The 22,517-nt window shown below is 32.1% G+C and overlaps 2 protein-coding genes across 3 annotated transcripts in view; one reads left to right on the forward strand and one right to left on the reverse strand.

The window, feature by feature from the left end:
- Nucleotides 1-22,517, forward strand: part of LOC147831535 (uncharacterized) — a 600,059-nt gene that overhangs the window by 363,326 nt on the left and 214,216 nt on the right. The window lies entirely within an intron of this gene.
- The window catches only part of lrp1ba (low density lipoprotein receptor-related protein 1Ba), a 458,912-nt gene that overhangs the window by 356,412 nt on the left and 79,983 nt on the right, over nt 1-22,517 (reverse strand). For both annotated transcript variants that reach the window (XM_087304094.1, XM_087304093.1), the window contains exons 2-3: nt 22,082-22,195; nt 6,327-6,464 (exon numbers count right to left, since the gene is read on the reverse strand). In XM_087304094.1, the coding sequence (XP_087160220.1) occupies nt 6,327-6,464; nt 22,082-22,195 (252 nt within the window). The remainder of the gene's footprint in view (nt 1-6,326; nt 6,465-22,081; nt 22,196-22,517) is intronic.

Here is a 22,517-nt window from a genome sequence, read left to right on the forward strand (position 1 = left end):
TGTTTTATACTGATTTCCAGAAGGGCGTGGTTTTGTCCTACTGCGCCTTTAAGACGAGTCTTTCCCGCCCACTATTTCTACATGCCTCCTCCCTCAGCTGCGTCAGACAACAGACAGACTTAAAGGAAGAAAGTCTCACGTAGCGTTTGTGAGATACTACAGCGCGCACACACACACACACACACACACACACACACACACAGGCAGGCAGGCAGGCAGACAGACAGAGCGCGCTTAGCTTAGTTAAGGCTAACCTCAAGTACTGTGTGGATATCTGTTATGCTAATGTACAAAATAAACCTGATTTAACTTCCACAAACCGGGATTGAAGCGTCTTCTTTTATAATTGTTCTGACACACGGCTGTGCTGATGAAGTAAAGCTGAAGTAAAACTCTGTAATTAATTACACACATACTCTGTTTTAAAACACTTTAAACATGTGAAACTTACTCTTAATCACATTTGATGATGATTGCTGATCCTAGCGAACAGAACAGAGCTTTTATTCCCGGTTGCTTTGCGTATGTCTGCCTGGTCTTGTTGACATATACACGTGACTACCGGAACATGTTAATGCGCGCAGCTGTCAATCAATTCGGTGGGCGGGGGGATCGCACACCTACGTAATGGTGCGATCGATTTGAAAACAGCTCCAATTGGCCGACCCTTTTTTTTGTAGTTCAATTGAAAAAAAAGGACTGGGTGTGTTCATATCACCCCAGTATGACGGTCTATACACTATACCAACACACAGATCTATCCAAACAGCTTGAAAAGTAGATTTTTTACCATAGGTGCCCTTTAAGCCCAACAACAAAAACTCTGATTATTGATGGTATCATGTAAGCGAAGACTAATTTAAAGGTATAAAATTGATATGTAAGGCACTTTTATGACTTCTTAATATATGTTTCACTTATCTAAACTAGTCACAACCACGAAAAATGAAGTACAGGTCAAAATTACGCATCGCAATCCAACTACAGACATTTATTAGGAATGTAAATAGAGGTCAATGCTAGTTTTGCATTATCTTTAACCCACAAGGCTAGTTTTAACTTTCCTGACAAAGAAAAGTGTGAGTCTGCCTCCAATAAAGCTCTCTCTCTCATTTTCTCCTTCTATCTGTCCCAGATTCGAATACCTCCAGGAGAGAGAGTTGATATCTGCTCTGCAGACTGATAATGTAAATTATGAATGCTCAGTTATGACAGGTGCGCGGAGAGCAATTGGAAACTGGTCCGCGGTGGAACAAAGCGGCCCGAGCTTGTATTTCCATCCCTCATCTTTTCCACGCCACCAAATTTTATTTACTTTGAAACCCAACCAAGACTAAGATTGAAACGGAACATAAAAATGTAAATGCGCAAGTTTCCTCCCCCCCCCCAAAAAAAAAGCTTGGCTTACGAGCACTAACATCTTACCAGCGGTTCAGCTGAAGGTGAAGATGATGAATAACTCCATATGTTAAATTATTACGCTCGTAACCAAATACACGCGTTTTCTAGACGCGAGCGATGTAACTCATGTGTGTCAACAGTAAAAACGCCATGTTGCAATACATCAAATCGTAACATTTTAGCTGCAGTTTCCATATAAATAATCCTCTTGTTGTTTCCCTTCCACAATCCTCACTTCATCATGTGGAGAAACGATAATTGCTTTTTTTTTTTTTTTTTTTTTTTTGATGAACGTCATTATTACATTAAGCTTATCTCTAGTGGAACTGGATTTAGATTTGTTGTGGCTTTAAAATCTGTCAAACGGTCTTAAAATGAGGAAATAATGGCTTTGTTTTTAAGATGGAATTTGATCAGAAAAGGTCAAAGTCTTGACCTGCAGCTGCTGCAAGGAATTGCTTGAAAATTTCACATTAGGTTAAACGAGTTAAACATGAACAACTGAAGAAAAACTCAAGTATATTGTAAAATGTACAACAATAAGCTTAGTTTATAGATTTTCTTTCAGGAAATCATGACCTATTTAATATAGTTGCTCAGAAACTAAAAAAAAAAAAGAGTCAAGAAAAAAGTGACCAAAAGTGACCAAAGTGCATCCATCTATATCTAATAATGAGTGGAACAAATGGATAGTTTCCTTCAATTTATTTTATGCCTACATTCAAAAGTTCACTGTAAATGTTTCATTATACCTGATTTTTTGTGGGTTTGTTTAATTTATTTCAGTTTATTTTGTCAAATGCTCCTAAAATAAAGAAATAATTGGTGTTTTTATTTATTTATTTATTTATTTATTTTTACATGAATATGGAATTTGATTCTAAAGGTTAAAGTAAACTTTTTTTATTTAGGAATTTTCAGAAAATTTCATGTTTAATTAAACAAGAACATTTCAAGTACAAAGAAAAAAGAAATGAAGAGTTCAGATGTAAAAACCTCTAATGGCCCATTTCCACTGTGTGGTACCCTATCGCTCTTTGTGTACCCTTTAAATACACAGCCGAGACATTACACCGTAATATTATATACATAAAATAACAAGCCATGGTCGACCAGAGCTTAAACAAACCTTGTCATCATCTTGATGAACAGCCACTAAGCCAAGAAGAGCAGATTCTACCCTGTGCCTCCTTGCTTTTTTACAAGTTTTACTTGTTTTACTTACTTTACATGTGTGTGTCTATATTTGAAATATAAAAACTTCTTGAGCTCATGATAATAATCTGTGCATGATTATTGAAGTGCTTCTGACATCTGACCCTGTCAGAAACTAACAAACGCGAGACTGTTGTGTGAAAAAAACAAAGCAGAAGCCGGAAAAAACAAAGGAGCAAATCATTTTTTTAGCAACCTAAACCATGAACAAACTGCCATGTTCAACTATTATCGTCACATTTTGGACTATTATGAATTTGGAATGACGGAAATACTTTCTAACAAAGGTTACATGTGCTGGTGAAGATTAAAGATATGGGTGAGAGGTTTGCACTGACTGGTATATGTTGTCTGTTGTTTTTGAACCCAAACAAGGACTAAATGTATGCTGTGTGCAGTTTCTTCTCTAATTAGTAATATATCAGAGACTGTAAGGGTTTGTATGTGTTCACATACATTCTATTTATTTATTTATTTGCTATAACTGCAGACACTACTGTAGGCTATTTCGCATTATCATCGATCTGCAGTTATAATCAAATCATGTTCATGGAAAGGTTAATAATATACATTTATACAGAGGTATTTATGTGTATAAATCATCTGTTTTGTGAGAAGTGCTTCTCATAAGATATGTGAATGACCCATTGGGTTTTACTGTAGACATTTTCTCGAGCGAGAATAACCTTTCTGACGTACACCACGCCCACCAAAAGGGTTCCACTGGTACCCTTGAAACGTAAGCCTGACAAGGGTGACCCATACCGACCCACACCACTCAGTGGAAACAAGTTATAAATGCCATCTGTAATTTTCTTTTGAATTTAGCATTTTTATCAGGGTTCTCGTTTCATAGACTTAGTAGGACTAATCAAGCAACAAATTGTTCGATTTCATAATTATTTTTCTAAGTATAACATTAACTAAAACAAGGATATGCATTAATAAGATGGGGTTGTGGAAGCAAATTTGTAATTCGAATTGTGTTCAGAGCTCCGTAGTTTAAAATACACTAACCGCCAGTTAAACTATATATATATATAAGATAACACACACAGCTGTCTAAATAAATAAGCTATAAAACACACAAAGAAAAAAAGCACAAGAAAGAATGCCACTTTGAAAAGTATTTTATCAGCCTGCTTTAATTTAAGAAAAGTTATTTATGATTTTTTTGTTATAAAAAATTAGAGTTAGCCTACTAGAGAAATTTTATGTTGGAGCGGGATCTGAGCGGTAATGGTTTACCAGCGGGTGTGAGTGGAATGTTAACAGATCGCTTGCTTTGGGCAGTTAACGACTGAGTGGAGCGCACGACCGTGGAGTGAATGCTTCACACCGCTTAGCTCCACTCACATGCTCTGTCTGCAACAGTATATCAGTTCAGTATGTTCACTAAATTACATAACTGCCCCCTGCTGGTCATGTCTTTCTTGTATTAGACCATTTTGTGCTGTGCGGCGCAGTACTGCAGCACTGCATGTGGTCATGTTCATTCACTCCCGCATACATCTGTGTGTGCAGGTTCAGTAATTTCTTTTTTTTTTTTTTAAATAAGTAATTTCTATGGTCTTTAAATTAAAATAAATAAACAAACAAACAAAGAAGGCTGAGAAAATTTATTTTCGACTAAATTCGATTGAATTTCCAGACAGCACAGGTTTTTGCATCGGAACTCCTCAAATATAGTTTTTATAAGAGAACTAAATCAGAAAAAAAATATCTTTTTCATTATTATTAGTTTTTACAGTGAGTGTACATCACTAAAAACTACTAAATCTCATTACATCTTCTTCTAAAGGGTGATAATTATCCCAATAAGCTTACCAAATTAATAATTTGAACAAATAAACATGATTTTTTAGGGTAAAAGAGTTCACAGAAATATTTATGGAAGCAGCCAAAATGACTACATATGATTGTTGACAGCACAATAATAATAATAAAGAAAAAAAAAACACTAATTGATTTATTTTTTATATTGTAAATATAATTAAATTGGGAGAAAATGGATGAAACAAATATGAAGAAAAAATATTTTTTAGAGCAAACTTTTCAAATAATAGGAGCCAGCAATGAACAATTAATTAATTTTTTTTATATATATATCTAATACATTATATATATATAAAAAAGTAAATGTTTCACATTTTGCTCAATTTGCTTTGGGTTTATTTCTTCAAACATAATTAAACATTTAGGAAATAAGAGATAGATCAATAGATCAAAGGATAATAGATCAAAGTATTTGCTAGTTAATTTCACATGAAATTAAGTAAAAACACTTGAAGTACAAACTAAAATAGCTTGTAAAACACTTCAATAATCTTAGTTTATTCATTTCTTATTATATTCTAATTCTCATTTTTTTCAAAGCTCTTTAAAGAAAGGGTATGTTTTTTTGTGTTAAGGTGGTAATTTATACTAATTTATAACTCCAAAATTGACAGTACACTTCACAAAAAATGAGTTGAATTAAACATGAACACCTTGAATTAGAGAGACAGAAATAATATGTAAAACACTCCATTAATCATAGTTTAATCTTTTTGTGCATGCATGTGTAGCACTAAAAACTGGGAAAAAGAGAAAGTTTCATAATTATCTGAATAAACTTAAACACATCATTTGAACAATTAAAGGATCATCTTTTCATCTTTTAAGATGAAAGAATTCACTGAAAACTTTCTGAACTGAATAATATGTTGAAACTAAGCAACGAAAAATTGCTTGTTTTGAACTTTAACACTTTCATCTAAAAGATTTGCATTAAAAAAATCTTAATTAAAAGGGTCAGAGAAGGGTTTAAAAATGGACAAGAAAAGAAGTGTGCTTGCACTATCCTATATACATACAGCGTTTATTTTTTTATTTACGAAAAACACCTTTAACGTCTACTATATTCGAATTAAATAGTATTACAATTTATAAAAATTGTTTATCAATAATGAAAAACATTATAATTATGTTTACTGACAGTTTAGGAATGAAAGTGTTAGTAAATTGGTTTGCACTTATATACTATTTTGGGGTTTTATTTTTAAATACTATCAAATGATTATTGTGTTACATGCCTGACCTGAATTGGGGGATATAAATCATAGTTAAATTAATAAGATTTTAGTGTATTTTTACAGTAAATTCTGATAATAATAGTTTTTGTTTAGTATTACATGTTGAAGAAACGCTCTGCTGTTAAAATTTTTGAATCCAGTAAGATTTAGTTTAGCTTAGCATAGACCATTGAATCGGATTAGTCCCTTAGCATCTCTTTCAAAAATTGGACAAAAATTCTGGATTTACATAATGTAAAATAACTTCCGTCGAAAAATAAAGTCGATATTTTTAAGGCCAATATGCCTGACAACGATATTTTCATTCTGGCGTAATAATCAAGCAACTTTGCTGCCGTACCATGGCTGAAGCAGGCATAGTTATATTACAAGAGCCAAGCTTTAAACAGGAAAATTATTTAGGTCTTTTTTTGAGAGAGATGGTAACGGTCTAATCTGACTCAATGATCTATGCTAAGCTAAGCTAAAAGTACTATCTATCCATAAAAGTCGAGTTGATCTATCATGGTGTCCTGGTTACGATGAACAACAGAAAAACAGAAATGTCAAAAAAATTCATAACACAACCCTAAATTCAAACACAATATGCAAATCTATTCGGTCTTATAGCCAGATGTGAAATAGATGAGGGCTCACCGCGGCAGTGAACACCCTCGTCGTATCCGTCTTCACAGTCTCGAACTCCATCGCAAAGTTTACTGAAATGAACACATCTGCGGGTCCCGAGACACTGGATGTGATTAACAGGACACCTCACTTTTACCTGCCGCAAACCTGGGGAACACAAACACAGACATACTCGTTTTATTTATAGGCAATAATGCTGCAGGCAAAAACCATGTTTTTGAAGCATTTTGGTCATTAGTTTTTTCAGTAAAGTGAACATCCAAAATACACTTTTAACTGTTTATTTTGTTATACTTGATTGATTTGTCTCTTTAGAGTTCAATTATAAAGGCTGTTCTCTCAAAATGAGTAATGAACCTTAACTTCAGCAGCTTTCCAGAGACCAAACTTCATATCTGTATTCTGAAGGTTTTCATAGAGGGATATACATTTTATTCTACAAAAAGTTTTAAAAGTGTATTTATTTCCTGGCTGATCAAAGTATTTTCTGAATTATAATCTGATTAAAAAAGGTAAAATAAACAAATAGTGAATATATTATGACAACAAAAAAGTATTTTGTGATACAAATGTATGCGAATAATCACATATTTAATTAAATAATGCTTTATCTGCATATTTGAATTCAACATTTTATAATACCTGTTATGCGAAAAAGTGTGTGCAATTCTTTATGAAATCAATCAGTTGGGGACGTATATGATGATCATATTTTTATTAACGTTTTTAACCTATTCACCTGAAGCGCCTTAAAACATTTATCATACACCATGGGAAAAAAAAAAGTTGCCATTGATCAAACTTCAAGCAGAATTTGCGAATGTTGTGAATTTTTAATATACTTTCAGGCGGTAATGATGTGCAAAGGTAATGACTTTTTTTACAATAAAAAGATTGCTTAAAAAGATTTTTATTGAGTCTGCTTTTCAGTTGTAAGAAAACATGCATCAAATGATTTGAGTTTGACATTGAAGCAATTTTCACACAGAAATTGCAAAGCAAATTTTATAAAATGACCAAGAAGTGACAAATAACAGATTCAATTAAACTGCAACGGTAATGACAGTATAAGTGTGAAACTAAAAAATGAAAAATATAAATAGTAGATACATAATATTGCTGATGCTTATTTTATATACAGTAGTTATGTTTCCATCCACCTATTGTTGTGGGTATTTTAGACTAATTGCAAAATTAAAAACGCATAATGGAAATTACAAGAAAATGCACTGAAAAAGCTTAAAAAAAACAACTGTGTATAATCTATTATGGAGACACATATTTACCAAATTATTTTCAAATGATTTTTGTTTCTAAGAAGTAACTATATAAAGATTAATAATAATAATAATAAAAAATATTAATAATAATTAAAGGTCCACAGGCCCTATTGCCCCAAATTAATTAATCAATATATACAGTTAAAGTCAGAATTATTAGCCCCCTTTTGAATTTTTATTTTTTTCTTTTTTACATATTTCCCAAATTATGTTTAACAGAGCAAGGAATTTTTTTTACAGTATGTCTGACAATATTTCTTCTTTTAAAGAAAGTCTTATTTGTTTTATTTTGACTATAAAAAAAGCAGTTTTGAATTTTTACATTCATATAAAGGAGAAAATTATTAGCCCCTTTAAGCAAATTTATTTTTCGATAGTCTACAGAATGAACCATCGTTATATAATAACTTGCCTAACTACCTAACCTGCCTAGTTAACCTAGTTAAGCCTTAAAATGTCACTTTAAGCTGTATTGAAGTTTCTAGAAAAATGTCTAGTCAAATATTGTGTATCATCATCATAGCAAAGATAAAAGAAATCAGTTATTAGAAATGAGTTAATAAAACTATTATGTTTATAAATGTGTTGAAAAAATATTTCTGTTAAACAGATATTGGGGAAAAAATAAACGGGGGGGCTAATAATTCTGACTTCAACTGTACAAAAGCTTTAAATTGGAAAATTATCGAAACTCTTTGATCATTTTTGAGTGAGATGCTTACGGTCTAATTTGATTCAATGATCTATGCTAAGCTATAAATAATAATTAAAGGGGTTAATCATTTTGATCTTAAAATGGTTTAAAAAAAACTGCTTTTATTCTAGCTGAAATAAAACAAAAAATAAGACTTTCACCGCAAAAAAAAAAAACTATTATAGTAAATACTGTGAAAAATCCCTTGCTCTGTTAAATGTCATTTAGGAATTTTCACTTGGAATATGGAAGTGAGAATTGTGTTCTCTTTGAATCATTGGATGTAAACAGTGCTTTATTCGCCAATGTTTTATATGCTTTTCCCATTCCAGTAAATCTAATTGTTGTCTTTAGATGGAAAGAGTGACACAATGCTTATTTGCAAAGTCTATTCTATAGTATGTAAATTTGCTGTCGCAATTTTATTTATAAGAACACACAAGCGCATGCTGATCTCCAAAGCACTCCCATTATTACTGATTTTAAGCCTACACTTACTTAAATACACAATACCACACACAATCAGACTACACAGCAAAATATGGGGACCCAAAACAACTCTATGGGTGTTAATTTCAACACTTTGAAAGTGTCTCATGGGGTCCACTCAAAACAGACTTAAATCAACACTTTCAAAAGGGTTGGCACATTGACACCGAAATAAGGGTTAATTTTAACTCAGGGCAGAGTTAAAAAATGTAACTATATTTAACACCACCTGGTGTCATATATTGTTATTTTATTCAACTCTCTTGAGTGTAAATATGGTAAAAAGGTCAAATAGACTGTAAATTACAAAATAAAAAACATTTTATTTGAAAACATTCACAACTTCAACAATTCATTCAATTTTTAAAATGCAACAATGTCAAATATGCTTTAAATGTTTTATTAGTACAGACAGTATCAACAAAATATGATGTCCAAACTTGATGTTTCATCAGAGCAATTTGAAAGTTCAATATATCGTCACTCATAGTTTTCTTCTGAACGCATAGTTTTCTTCTGAAATTACATTTTAAACAACTTGGCGTGCAAATCTTTCACTTCTGGTGTTTCCTTGGTCCTCCATATCAAACACAGCAGTTTAAATGAAGGTATAAATGCTGTAAACTTGTGTGAAAACAAACTGGAGCTAGGAAATCTCATCAAGCATGTCCTGTGAAAGATGTGCTTCCCAGCCACAGGATGACCTTTTTATCCATCACGATGTACAGTAGTAGCTGCTGATCGCTCGTCTGGTGGTTCCTGATGCACGGATATAGGGTGATGCTCATTAGGATGAACTCTTCAAGACTCCAGCATGACTAAGAAAAATGTTTGAAAACAAATTGCAGTCAAATTCTATGATATATTTAAAAGAACATTTAAAGTAAATAAAACATTCAAGAAATCTAAACTCACCTTTTGAAAATCTTCATGATGATCCACAACTTGACTCTCCCAGCTGGTTGAGGTGACAGGATGTGGAAAAGTAGAAAAAACACATACATCACTGTTGGATCTCCAAAAACAATTAGGTTAACCACTATGACTAGAACTGGAAAAACAGGCAGCTGTCTGTCCAGAATCCTGAATTTAACACAACACTTGGAGCAAAATTTAGAGGAGCTTAAAATCTTTTATATCATTTAGTGATGCTGACTTCCCCAACATATTGGCCACAGTGTAAAAAATATTCATAAACTTACAGTTTTCTGTAAGCGTGTGCGTGCGTGTGTGTGTGTGTGTGTGTGTGTGCGTGTTTCTTTACCAGATTCAACTTGTTAGGCCCTTTCAGGTCCAGTATTGACGCCACTTTTACTGGAGTCTAGCAGATGTTTCAGGTCCAAATATAATCTAAAATATTAGGATAAGCAGAAGAGAAAAAGTGCAAAGCAAAGAGCAAAACATTATTTAAGTAACAGTTCACCCACAATACAAAACTTATCACCTTCATGTCATTTGTTATTCTCTAATGCTCTAATACCCTCTCAGCTTATTGTGAAACAAATACAGAACTTTATCAAGCATACCTTCATTATTATCACCACATATGACCAAGAAGGTGTGCTTGGTCATTTCACCAACTCTGGAAATACACCATCCGTCTCTAATCAGCCACCGTCACAGGGTCTTGTGTTATTGTACAGAGAACTGTGGCTGTTAAAAAACAACAACACATTAGTATCTAACACATATGCATAACCTTCAGATAAAAAAGAGAGATGAACATCACAAAGTATGCCTCACACATTTTCACATATCTTTTGATTCAGATGTTGATTATTGATAATAAATCTACAAATCAAACCTGTATCATCATTAGGCTGCTCAAATATGAATCAGTTTATTCATTTTACAGACAGGTGGCTGTTTACAACGCACTAATAAAACGGAAATGTTGTGTACAGTACATGCTAAGTTTAGCCTATAGTTTTAAGCACAATATCATGCGGGAGAAAAAGCTTGACTAAGATGTTCCTGACAACAGAAATAGCCTAACTTACTAACGTCAGACATCCCGAGTTGGGAAAAGTCATTTTCGGGGGATACAGAGTTGATTTGCGGGAGGTAGCGGGAGAGATGAGTACCGTGAGTTGAGCGCGACGTACCTGAAGAGCGGTGGGGGTGACTTGCGCGCGACGTACCTGAAGAGCTGGGAGGGATGCGGTGGAGAGGGGTGTGCAAAGTGTTTAATGACCGGGCGGGAGACGCGCGATTTCCGGGAGATTATCATTCATTTGCGGGCATCTACTTGGGCATCTGGGAGTCTCTGTGCATTTGCGGGATAACGTTAACGTTAGTCCCGCAACTTCCGGGAGACTTCTGTAACGTTAAATGCCTGATAAAGTGCAAACGCGGTCATTTAAAGACATTAATGTTAACATTCCGACTTTAATGGTTGTCAACACTTAATTTAATTCAAGCGTACGTTATCACACGAGTCTAAGTTATGAACTAACGGTATATGGACGGCCACGAGTGAACTAGTTTAAAAGGGCCTCGGTGTTTAAAATAACCAAATTAACGTACACGAATAACAAACAATCATTTGTTTCAGTCAGGAAGCCTTTTACAATTAAGCATATGTTCATTTACTCACCAGATATGTTTTAGAAACTCTCCAGAGCTTATGGAAACCGTCCTGTGTTGCCGTTAGCATCCGGGCAGAGTAGGCTAACGTTAGGCGGCTCCGGGGATTCCCTCGCTAGTTTGCTTGGAATTAAAGGAGAAGTGTCCATTTTATTTTACAGATGGGTAACAACGCACAAAATGGCAGTAAGCGTGACAGAAATGTGTTGAACATGTACATTTGATGTTTTATGCACTATGTATGCGTGATATATAAAAACATTCTTGAAAAGAAGTGAATAGTAATGCAGTTAAGCTAGATACACAAACGACCATGAATGAACCGCAGAAGTTTAAAATTGTCACTCCATTCTAAAGTTATTAACTTAACAACATGTTTACAACTGTATTTCCTTAAAGAAAGTCAGTACAATACCAACATTTAGGTAGTTTGACTCACCAGTTGCTGTTCTAAACCTCAGATGGAAAATGGCGTCTGGAAAATTCTTCAGTGACTGGGGCTGCATGAATTACCGGATGTTGGAAATAACACCACCAAGTGTTGAAAAGATAACTCCTTGATTTCGCACTGAATAAAATCAATTCTAACTCTTATTATATTCATTTATCAAAATCTAACTCTTTAACGTCAACACTTTACTCTCAAATGCTTCAACACCGAGAATTTAACTCTGATGAATTTGCTGTGCCGGCTAGATTCTGACACTATAAATAACAACAAAACAAACCAAATATGACACAAAGCTGCTAAAAACAAAACAGATGAACGAATAAAACGATCCAAGCTCTTGTTTCTACACTTTATGCATCATAAATACTAATAAAAGCCATAAACTGGAGCCTCATCCTCCTTAACTGGATTCACAAGGGTGTTGTGTATAAATGTGATGAGCAAAGCTATTTTAATATTCAACTCCCAGCACAGTTTCTCCTAAATATGTCTCTTAAGCACTAGAGATTTCAGTCTCTGGCGAATCTCTTGATTGTGGACGGTGTGACATTTCTAGGGTGTCGCCAGGGATAAGAATCACTGCCAAAACAGCAATATTGATTGCCGTCCAGCTTCCAGAAGTGTTGGCCTACAGTACGTCTGTCTCCTTAACTTTCAATTTCCTCATAAATGTTAACCCCACTCTTCCTTTTATTTATATATTTTTTTGGGAGAAAGGCAGTGTATACACAGGTTTCCCCCCCAAAGGCTTTTCCCAATGGGCCTCTGCTCTACTTTTAGACCCTGCTAAAAAATCCAGCTTAAACCAGCCTAGGCTGGTTGGCTGGTTTTAGCTGGTCGACCAGGCTGGTTTTAGAGGGGTTTTGGCCACTTCCAGGCTGGTTTCCAGCCATTTCCAGCCTGGTTTTAGCTGGTCAGGCTGGAAAATGACCAGCTAAATCCAGCTAAAACCAGCTTGACCAGCCTGGTTTAAGCTGGACATAGCTGGTTTTGGCTGGGGTCCCAGCCTGGCTAGGCTGGTCAAGCTGGTTTTAGCTGGTCATTTTCCAGCCTGACCAGCTAAAACCAGGCTGGAAATGGCTGGAAACCAGCCTGGAAGTGGCCAAAACCCCTCTAAAACCAGCCTGGTTGACCAGCTAAAACCAGCCAACCAGCCTAGGCTGGTTTAAGCTGGATTTTTCAGCAGGGGAATCTCGGTAAAAAGAGACAAGACGTAATTCGACAAATAGGGGAATTGTTTGAACGTATGGTATTGGTGTACATTTTCATGCTGAAAAAAACACAATAACATAAAAACATTTACTTTAGATGCATTCACTTGTTTTGTGTGCATATTGAATTTCTATGAATAATTAATTATCTGGTCGTTTTTGATATGCAAGATATACTGTAAAAAAATTAGCTATTTTACTTATTTTTTAGCACCTGGTGTGCTGGAAAAAAACGTAAAATAATGCCTGTTAAATAACAGAAATTTACTGTAAAATAAGAGACATTAAATGACAGAAATGTATTGTAAAATAACGTTTGTTAAATATCAGAAATTTACTGTAAAATAACAGCCAATTTATTACAAAAATTTAGTGTAAGATAATGGCAGTTAAATAACATAAATTGATTATAATGACCATTAAGTTATAAAAAAAAATTTAATTGAAAAGAAAATTAAATTGATAACATTTGACCATTAAATTACATAAATTTATTGTAAAATAACGAACATTAAATAACGGAAATTTACTGTAAAATAACAGCCGTTAAACTACGAAAAATTACTGTAAAATAATGATGGTTAAATTACAGAAATTTACTTTAAAATAACGGCCGGTAAATTACAGTAATTTACTGTTTAATAACAGACATTAAATTACAGAAATTTACTGTAAAATAACTGACATTAAATTACAAAAATGTACTCTAAAATAACGGACATTAAATTGCTAAAATTTACTGTAAAATAACGGATGTTAAATTACAGAAATTTACTGTAAAATAACAGACATTAAATTACAGAAATTTACTGTAAAATAACGGCCGTTAAATTACAGTAATTTACTGTATATTAATGGACGTTAAATTGCTAAAATTTACTGTAAAATAACAGATGTTAAATCACAGAAATTTACTGTAAAATAACTGACATTAAATTACAGAAATTTACTTTAAAATAATTGGCATTAAATTACAGAAATTTACTGTAAAATAACGGACATTAAATTACAAAAACTTACTCTAAAATAATGGACGTTAAATTGCTAAGATTAACTGTAAAATAACGGATGTTAAATTACAGGAATTTTCTGCTGAACTGAATCACAGAGTACATTTCTGTATTTTAGCAACCGCACGTACCCCAGCTACTGAAGAAAAATAAAATAATTGATTTTTTTACAGCTTTTGTTGTGTTTAGAGTAGATAAATATAAATAATTAAACTACACACATATAGAAATATAAACACACATAATAATTACTATTAATATTGTTGTTGTTGTTGTTATTATTACAGGCCCGTAGCATGAGAGTTTAGGTGGTTCGAAAGAACCCATGCACCACTGAAAATGCGACAAATGGCATCATAAATTGTAAAAATAAATCACAGAAGGTTTTAAGACCAAATGCAATCTGACATAAGTGAAGTCATCTTTCACTGCTGATCTCCTACATTGTCATTAAATAGAGAAAACAATATACAAGTAACTTTTATTTTAATACTTGAACATTATTCTTGAAATAAAAAATGACCAATCAAAAGGTGTGAAGCAACAAAAGGTAATTTTGAAGAACTAGCACTAATTGGGCTATTTTGTTATCTATAAACATCCTAATGTACTATTTTACAAGAGAGGATAGAAAAATTTAAAGTAATAATTATTATTTACATTTTTTAACAAGTTTTATTTATTTTTTTTTATTATTCAAAAGACCAAATTCACACTGAGGAAATTCAATGTGCTGGCCAGTCTGTTATTTACCTAATAAATGACAATATAAAACTTTACCAGATTGCTTTTTTTCTAAGGGTATATGTGATACATTTTGTATTTTAAAAATAATAAGTATAAATAAGTATTTTGTTTTCATATTTATTTTTATTCTAAATGTTTAGGAAATGTATTGGTACATACAAAGGTGTGGTTGATGACCATCCCACAAGCTAATCCAGAGAAAAATAGTGCTTAAAATGTCATTTAAATGCAGTATTTTAATCTTAGTTAAAAAAAATGAGGTGAATAACTGCAAAAAGGGGCACTTTTTGAGAAAAAGGAACAACCCCTTTCACCAGGCCTGTATTACAGTAATATTATTAACAGAAAATTTTCAAATTTCCTATCATTTCTGACATGCATTTCCTATATTGCAAAAAGGCATAACTTTTAAATTGTTCGCAAACTGAAAATATTAAGAATATTAAGCGCTTTGTGCTGTAGACTATCTCAGTCCAATTTTAAAAATAATGTCATTTGTCATGCAAGACAGCATTGGTTATAAAACAAAAAAAAAATGGAAAAGTAGCAGACACAAACACGAAAGGCTAGAAAAGAATCTAAGGCTACAGTAGAATGTAACTAACGTATATAAATGAGCACTTCATGTGTGTATTGCCTCATCTTAAATTGCTGAAAGCCTCCTCAACTGTAAGTCACTTGGATTAAAGGACTAAATGCAATGGATTTGTAATATGATTAGTTTGATGAAAGCAGTTCTTGTAAAAAGAAAGAAAAACTGAACAAAAATAAATATATTTTAAATTAAATGTTTTTATTTTGTTCAGGAAATGATGCAAAAACTGAAAATAATAAATAAAACAATCATGTTAATATTAAACACCCATCAAACAACTAAAATATTTTTTATTACTTTTACAATTACTTACCATAAATGTATCATTGACAATAATATAGATACAGTAGAGAGTCATATACAGTTGACCCCTTTGAATTTTTTCTTCTTTTTAAAATATTTTCCAAATGATGTTTAACAGAGCAAGGAAATTTTCACAGTATTTCTGGTAATATTTTTTTCTTCTGGAGAAAGTCATATTTGTTTTATTTTGGATAGAATAAAAGCAGTTTTTAATTTTTTAAAACCCTTTTCAGGGTCAATATTATTAGGCCCTTTAAGCTACATTTGTTTTCGATGGTCTACAGAACAAACCATCGTTATACAATACCTTGCCTAATCACCCTAACCTGCCTAGTTAACCTAGTTATGGCTTTAAATGTCACTTTAAGCTGTATAGAAGTCAAATATTATTTACTGTCATCATGGCAAAGATAAAATAAATCAGTTATTAGAAATGAGTTAATAAAACCATTATGTTAAGAAATGTGTTGAAAAAAAATATTGTCTATATATATAAACTCTTTTAAGTTAGCTAAAAACTCAACATGATCCAAATTTTCGAGTCCCTCCATTTTCCTCATAACTGATCACCCGACTCATATGTTTTTCTTTCTTGTAAGTTTTTGGGAGAAAGGAAGTGTATACACAGGTTTCCCCCAAAGGCTTTTCCCAATGGGCCTCTGCTCTACTTTCATAATCTCGGTAAAAAGAGAATTTGTAATTCAACAAATAGGAGAATTGTTTAAAAATATCCTGTGAGTGTTTCAGGGCCTCTGGATCTCCAGAGAGGTTCAAAAGGATCCGGGCGGCAAAAAGTCAAGAAGGAACCTGAAGATTTGCGAGGGTGATGTAACCTCATTATTTCAGCCTTTTCTATTGTTTCAGACTCTCTCTGATGGCTTCATCCAGTGCGACCCGGCTATTAATGACAGAGTCTCGCATCAACACAAATTATGAAGGAATTATTGTCATATGATGTGCAGATAATTCAAGAAGCACACAAAATATATAACAAAAACTATAGAAATTCTATCCTATATTGTATTGTACTAATAAAATGATCAATATTTTCATTGTATACAAGTACATAGCATGCATATATAATTTCAGTCTATTTTTCTATGATAAAATTCAGTTTTTAAGAGGATTTAGCATGATAGTTATGCATTTCTGTCAACATTTTGCATGAATTAATAACTTGGTGGCATAAGTAATTATGCTCAAAACATTTAGCAGAGTTACATATTGTTTTATAAATAAGTTGGCAAACATGGTTTTAGCAAGATTAGCAAACTGTTAGCATGTTGCTAGCATTCATGTAACATGGCTGATCTTGCTAACAAACTAGTTTGTTGATTGATATTTTTATTGTGAATCAGCACAGTGTTAGCATTGAATAAAAACATATATGTTGTATCACTGTTTTGTCTACTAAACATTCTTACATGGATATTGTACAAAGTATGTAAAAAAAAACTTTGTAACCAACTTAAATGAGCATTTTGACAACAGTGTTAGCATAAATTAATTTGGTAGCATGAATAAGCATACTAATTTCAGTTGTCAATATTGTTTTATAGATTAGCTAACATGGTGCTAGTTCTAACGCGATTCACATGTTGCTAACATGTCTGTAACACAACTGTGATTCTCAATCTGAACAAGCACGTTGCTAGCATGTTTTTAAATAGTTAATGTGTTTTTCATGTTTTAGCATAAGCTAGCATTTTTCTTAGATGTTTAGCCCTTTTTAGCATCAGTTAGACTAAATAACACATTTTAGTTTATGTGGCTGAAAACAGGAGAAAGAAGGAAGAAGAAGAAGAAGTTGAAGAGCTGGATTTCATTAGCATTAACAAAACTCATTTAACAAGAGCTGGACATGTTTGAGAACTGAAGCAAGAAATGCAACATGATTGTTATTCTCAATATGAACTAGCACGTTGCTAGCATGATTTAGCATGTTTTTATAGTTTTTGTTCAATCTTATATTTTAGCATGAACCTACATATTTCTAACCCATTTTTATAATCAATTAGACTAAATATTTTAGTTTGTTTGAGAATTGGAAGAAGAAGAAGTATTTGATAAAGCTGGATTTCATTAGCATTAGCAAAACTTCTGTAACATGACTTCAATACTTTTATAGAATGTGTAGAACATTGTGTTAGAAATAGCATGGCAATTACTGTGCTGAATTATAGAATTACAGTAACCTTTGTTGTTTTATAAATCTGCTAATATGTTGCTAACATATTCTAATGTAGTTAACATATTGTTAGCATGTCGCTACCATGTCTGTAATGCGATTGGTGTTCTCAATCTGAACTAGCATGTTGCTAGCATATTTCATGAACTAGCATACAAAATGATTAGCCCATTTTCTAGCATAAATTAGTCATAATTATATATAAATGAAATATTTTAGTTTGTATGTTTGAGATTTTAAGGAAGGAACGTAACATGATTGTTATTCTCAGTCTAAACTAGCACATTTCAAGCATGTTTTATAGTTAATGTTCAACTGTTCAATGTTATGTTTTAGCATGAATTAACATATTTCTAACCCCTTTTTTAGCATTATTAGACTAATTACCATATTTTAGTTTTAACGTGAGCTGGACTTAATTTTTTTATAGAATGTGTACAACATTGTAATTCTATAAATCAGCACAGTAATTGCGAAGCTATTACTTCCACGGTCACCTATATTGTTTTACAGTTTAGCTATGTTGATCGAACTTGGTTAACATATTGTTAGCATGTTGCTACCATGTCTTTAACGCTATTGTCATTCTCAATCTAAACTAGCACGTTGCTAGCATGTTTTAACTACAGTTATAATGTTACAATGTGTTTTTAATGTTATGTTTTAGCATGAAATATTATATAAAATGGTTTGCCCATTTTGGCATCAATTAGACTTATAAATATTAAACATTTTAGTTTGTATGATTGAGAACAGAGGGAAGAAATGTCTTGTTATTGTTATTCTCAATCTGAACTAGCACATTGCTAGCATGTTTCAGCATGTTTTCATACATAATATTTGTTTAATGTTATGTTTTAGCATGATCTAGCATATTTCTACCCTGGTTAGCATCAATTAGACTAAGTAACATATATTAGTTTTAATTAAGGCCAAATCCCAATTCTATTTTTGTACCCCTACTAGCATTAGCATTAGCAAAACTTATGTAATGTGAGCTGGACGTCAATGTTTTTATAGTTTGTGTACAACATTTTAAATCTATAAATCAGTACAGTAATTGCCATGCTATTTCTACCACAGTCACCAATATTGTTTTATAGATTAGATAATATGTTGCTAACATAGTTCTAACATGGTTAACAGATTGTTTGCAAGCAGCAACCATGCCTGTAACATGATCGTTTTTCTCAATCGGAGCTAGCATAATGCTAGCATGTTTTTAACTACAGTTTATGTTTCTTCAATGTTATGTTTTAGCATAAACTAACATATAAAATGATTAGCCCACTTTTTTAGCATTATTAGACTATATAAGATATTTTAGTTTGTATGTTTGAGAACTGAAAGAAGAAACATCACGTGATTGTTATTCTCAAACTGAACTAGCTTGTTGCTAGCATGTTTTAACAATTAATGTTTGTTCAATGTTATGTTTTAGCATGAACTAGAATATTTTTAACACAGTTAGCCCCTTTTCCCAGCATGAATTCGACTGAATAACATAACATAATAAGCTGGGTTTCATTAGCATTAGCAAAATGCCTGTAACATGAGCTGGATTTTCTTGTTTTTAAGTAAAGCCAATACCATTGTAATTCTATAAATCGCCACAGTAATTGCCAGAATGTCGGGATTAATGAACAAAGAGCATTTATTTGCCAAATTCTGACAGAAAAAGTGATATTAAAATTGCCTGAAAGGAGATATAAATATATATATATATATATATATATATTTTTTTTGTTCCTGTTTCGCTGAAGGCAACTGACCTCAACTGTGAGTTTCTCTGATCTCATAAAAGGCCTGCCAGGAATATTTCATCTTGCATACGCAGGATTTTCAAAAGACATATCATGCGTACTATTTTAAAAAAAGATAATTATTCAGCCTGTCACACGTACAAAAGCTTTCTCGTCTCTTTATCCTGAAAGAATCGAGGCATTCGAGGAGTGGAAACCGCACAACACTTCAGGTAACAATTCATTCAATTAACGCTCCCTCACATCTTTTATCCAAACAATTTATTGTGAAATGCGAGGTGTGATTGTCATGATTTTAAAACACTGGCACCAGTCAAAGTGACATGGACCTTGGCAGAAAATGTTTTAATAAAATCTTATTTGTGTGAATATTCAGATTAACAACACACCGTTGATTAGATTGTGATCATTTTCTTATTTTGAATTTATCATATCATATTATTTATTTATTTATTTATTTATTTATTTATTTATTTATTTATTTATTTATTTACCTACTCATTTATTTACTTACTTATTTATTAACTTGTTTGTTTGTTTGTTTAGCATTTTTTATTTATTTATTTAATTAGTTAATTATTATGAGATGTGTATGAGGGTGTATATTATATATAATATGCACTTACAATCATATAATGCAATGAGGAAATGTGTAAATAAATAAATAAATAAATAAATAAAGTTTTAATACATATTAATTTACACTTTGTAAAATATGATATGTATATTTTTTAAAATATAATATGAGACCTGTGAATACAAATTATACATAATAATTTAAAGATTTTTTTGATATATAATATAATATAATATAATATAATATAATATAATATAATATAATATAATATAAAGTTTCTATTTTCTTAACTTACAAATACATGTCAATTATAACGAAAATAAGTGTTAAATTTGCAGTTAAATTTTCACCGGATGTTGATAACAACCAAAGAAATACAAATATGCAAAGAAAACAAATCTAATTCGTTTACTAATGAAGTTATGTTTGATCAAATTAAATGACACAGGAAAAAGTATTGAACACATATAGAAAGGGGGAGTAAAAAGGCATGGAAAGCCCAGACAGCAGCTGAAATCTCTCATTATTTACTCAGCAACCCTCTGCCCTTTGTCAGTGTAAATTAACATTAGCTGCTTCAGTCCAACATCTCTATTAGCAGAAGGTTGAAGGTGAAACCAGGCTGGACACTTCAGCAAGGCAATGATCCAAAACACAACCAAGGAAACTTCAAATGGTTTCAGAGAAAGAAAATCAAGCTGTAGAATGGCCCAGCCAATCACCTGACCTGAATCCAATATAAAATACAAATTAAAGATCAGATTTGATAGACAAGACCCTCAAAACCATGAAGATTTTAAGTCTGTTGAGGTCTGTGAAAAAAAAATCATTCTCCATATGAGAGGTGTCTTTAAGCTGCTGTCACCAAAAAGAGCCTTTTTTTTTATAAAGACCTGAATACATTTCAGTAGTTCAGTACATCCTTATGTCATTCCATTGTTATAACACATAACCATTTTTCTTTTTTGTTTAGTTTTATTTTTATGTTTGTATTCTTTGTTTTTTTTTTTTTTTGCTTTTTTTTTGCCAAAATCTGGTTCAATCCCATGTCAACAGGTTCTTTAGAATATTTCCCCAGAAAAATATATAAAAAAACATGACATGTTGAATACTTTTCCCCCCACACTGTATATAAACATTAAAACATAAATAAATAAATAAATAATAATAATAAAAATGAAATAAATCTGCATTTTATACATTACAGAGAGAAGATTTTTTCAACATATTTCTAAACATAATACCTTTAATAACTCATTTCTAAAAACAGATTTATTTTATCTTTGCCATGAATATTTGACTAGATATTTTTAAAGACACTTCTATACAGCTTAAAGTGACATTTAAAGGCTTAACTAGGTTAATTAGTTTAAGGTTAGGTTAGGGTAATTAGGAAAGTTATTGTGTAATGATGGTTTGTTCTGTAGACTATCAGAAAAAATCCATTAGCTTAAAGGGGCTAATAATTTTCACCTTAAAATGGGTTTTAAAAAAATAAAAACTTATTTTATTCTAGCCAAAATAAAACAAATAAGACTTTCTCCAGAAGGAAAAATATTATCAGACATACTGTAAAAATGTCTTTGCTCTGTTCAACATCATTTGGGAAATATTTGGAAAAGAAAAAAAAATTCAAAGGGGGGATAATAATTCTGACTTCAACTGTATATATCTATAAAAATATATAAAAACATATTAAATGTAGTTACATTAACTATACCATCGTAAAAACTATTAAAATGAATAATTGTAAAACAAGTTATAAAATATTGTATATAAATATTGTATAAATGTGTAAATAGCAATTAATGTTTGAAATGAATGAAATGATGAAGTGTGATGCTGAAGTGTGTGTTGTCAGTGAACTCACAGATGGCTGGTGCTTCGTCTGAAGCGTCGGGACAGTCGATCTCTCCATCACACAGCCAGCTCTCAGACACACAGTTGAGGCCGTCAGCACACAGAAACTCCTCCATATCACACACTTCACCACAGAGAGAAACACACACACACACACACACACACACACACACACACACACACACACACACACACACACACACACACACACACACACACACACACACACACACATGAAGGAGATGAGTGTTGAGATATACTGTATGTATATCAGCAGAAATGGTAATGCTGCATGAGAGAAATGACTGGAGAATGTTAGTGAGTAAGTGGAAGTCAAAGTGTTTGAGCTGCAGGACATAGGGTTTACTTTTTACCCAGGAGAGAGAAAAATAAATAAATAAATAAATAAATAAATAAATAAATAAATAAATAAATAAATAAATAAA

The sequence above is a fragment of the Danio rerio genome, chromosome 22 (genome assembly GCF_052040795.2).
Source record: "Danio rerio strain M-AB ecotype USA chromosome 22, GRCz13ab, whole genome shotgun sequence".
NCBI lineage: Eukaryota > Metazoa > Chordata > Actinopteri > Cypriniformes > Danionidae > Danio > Danio rerio.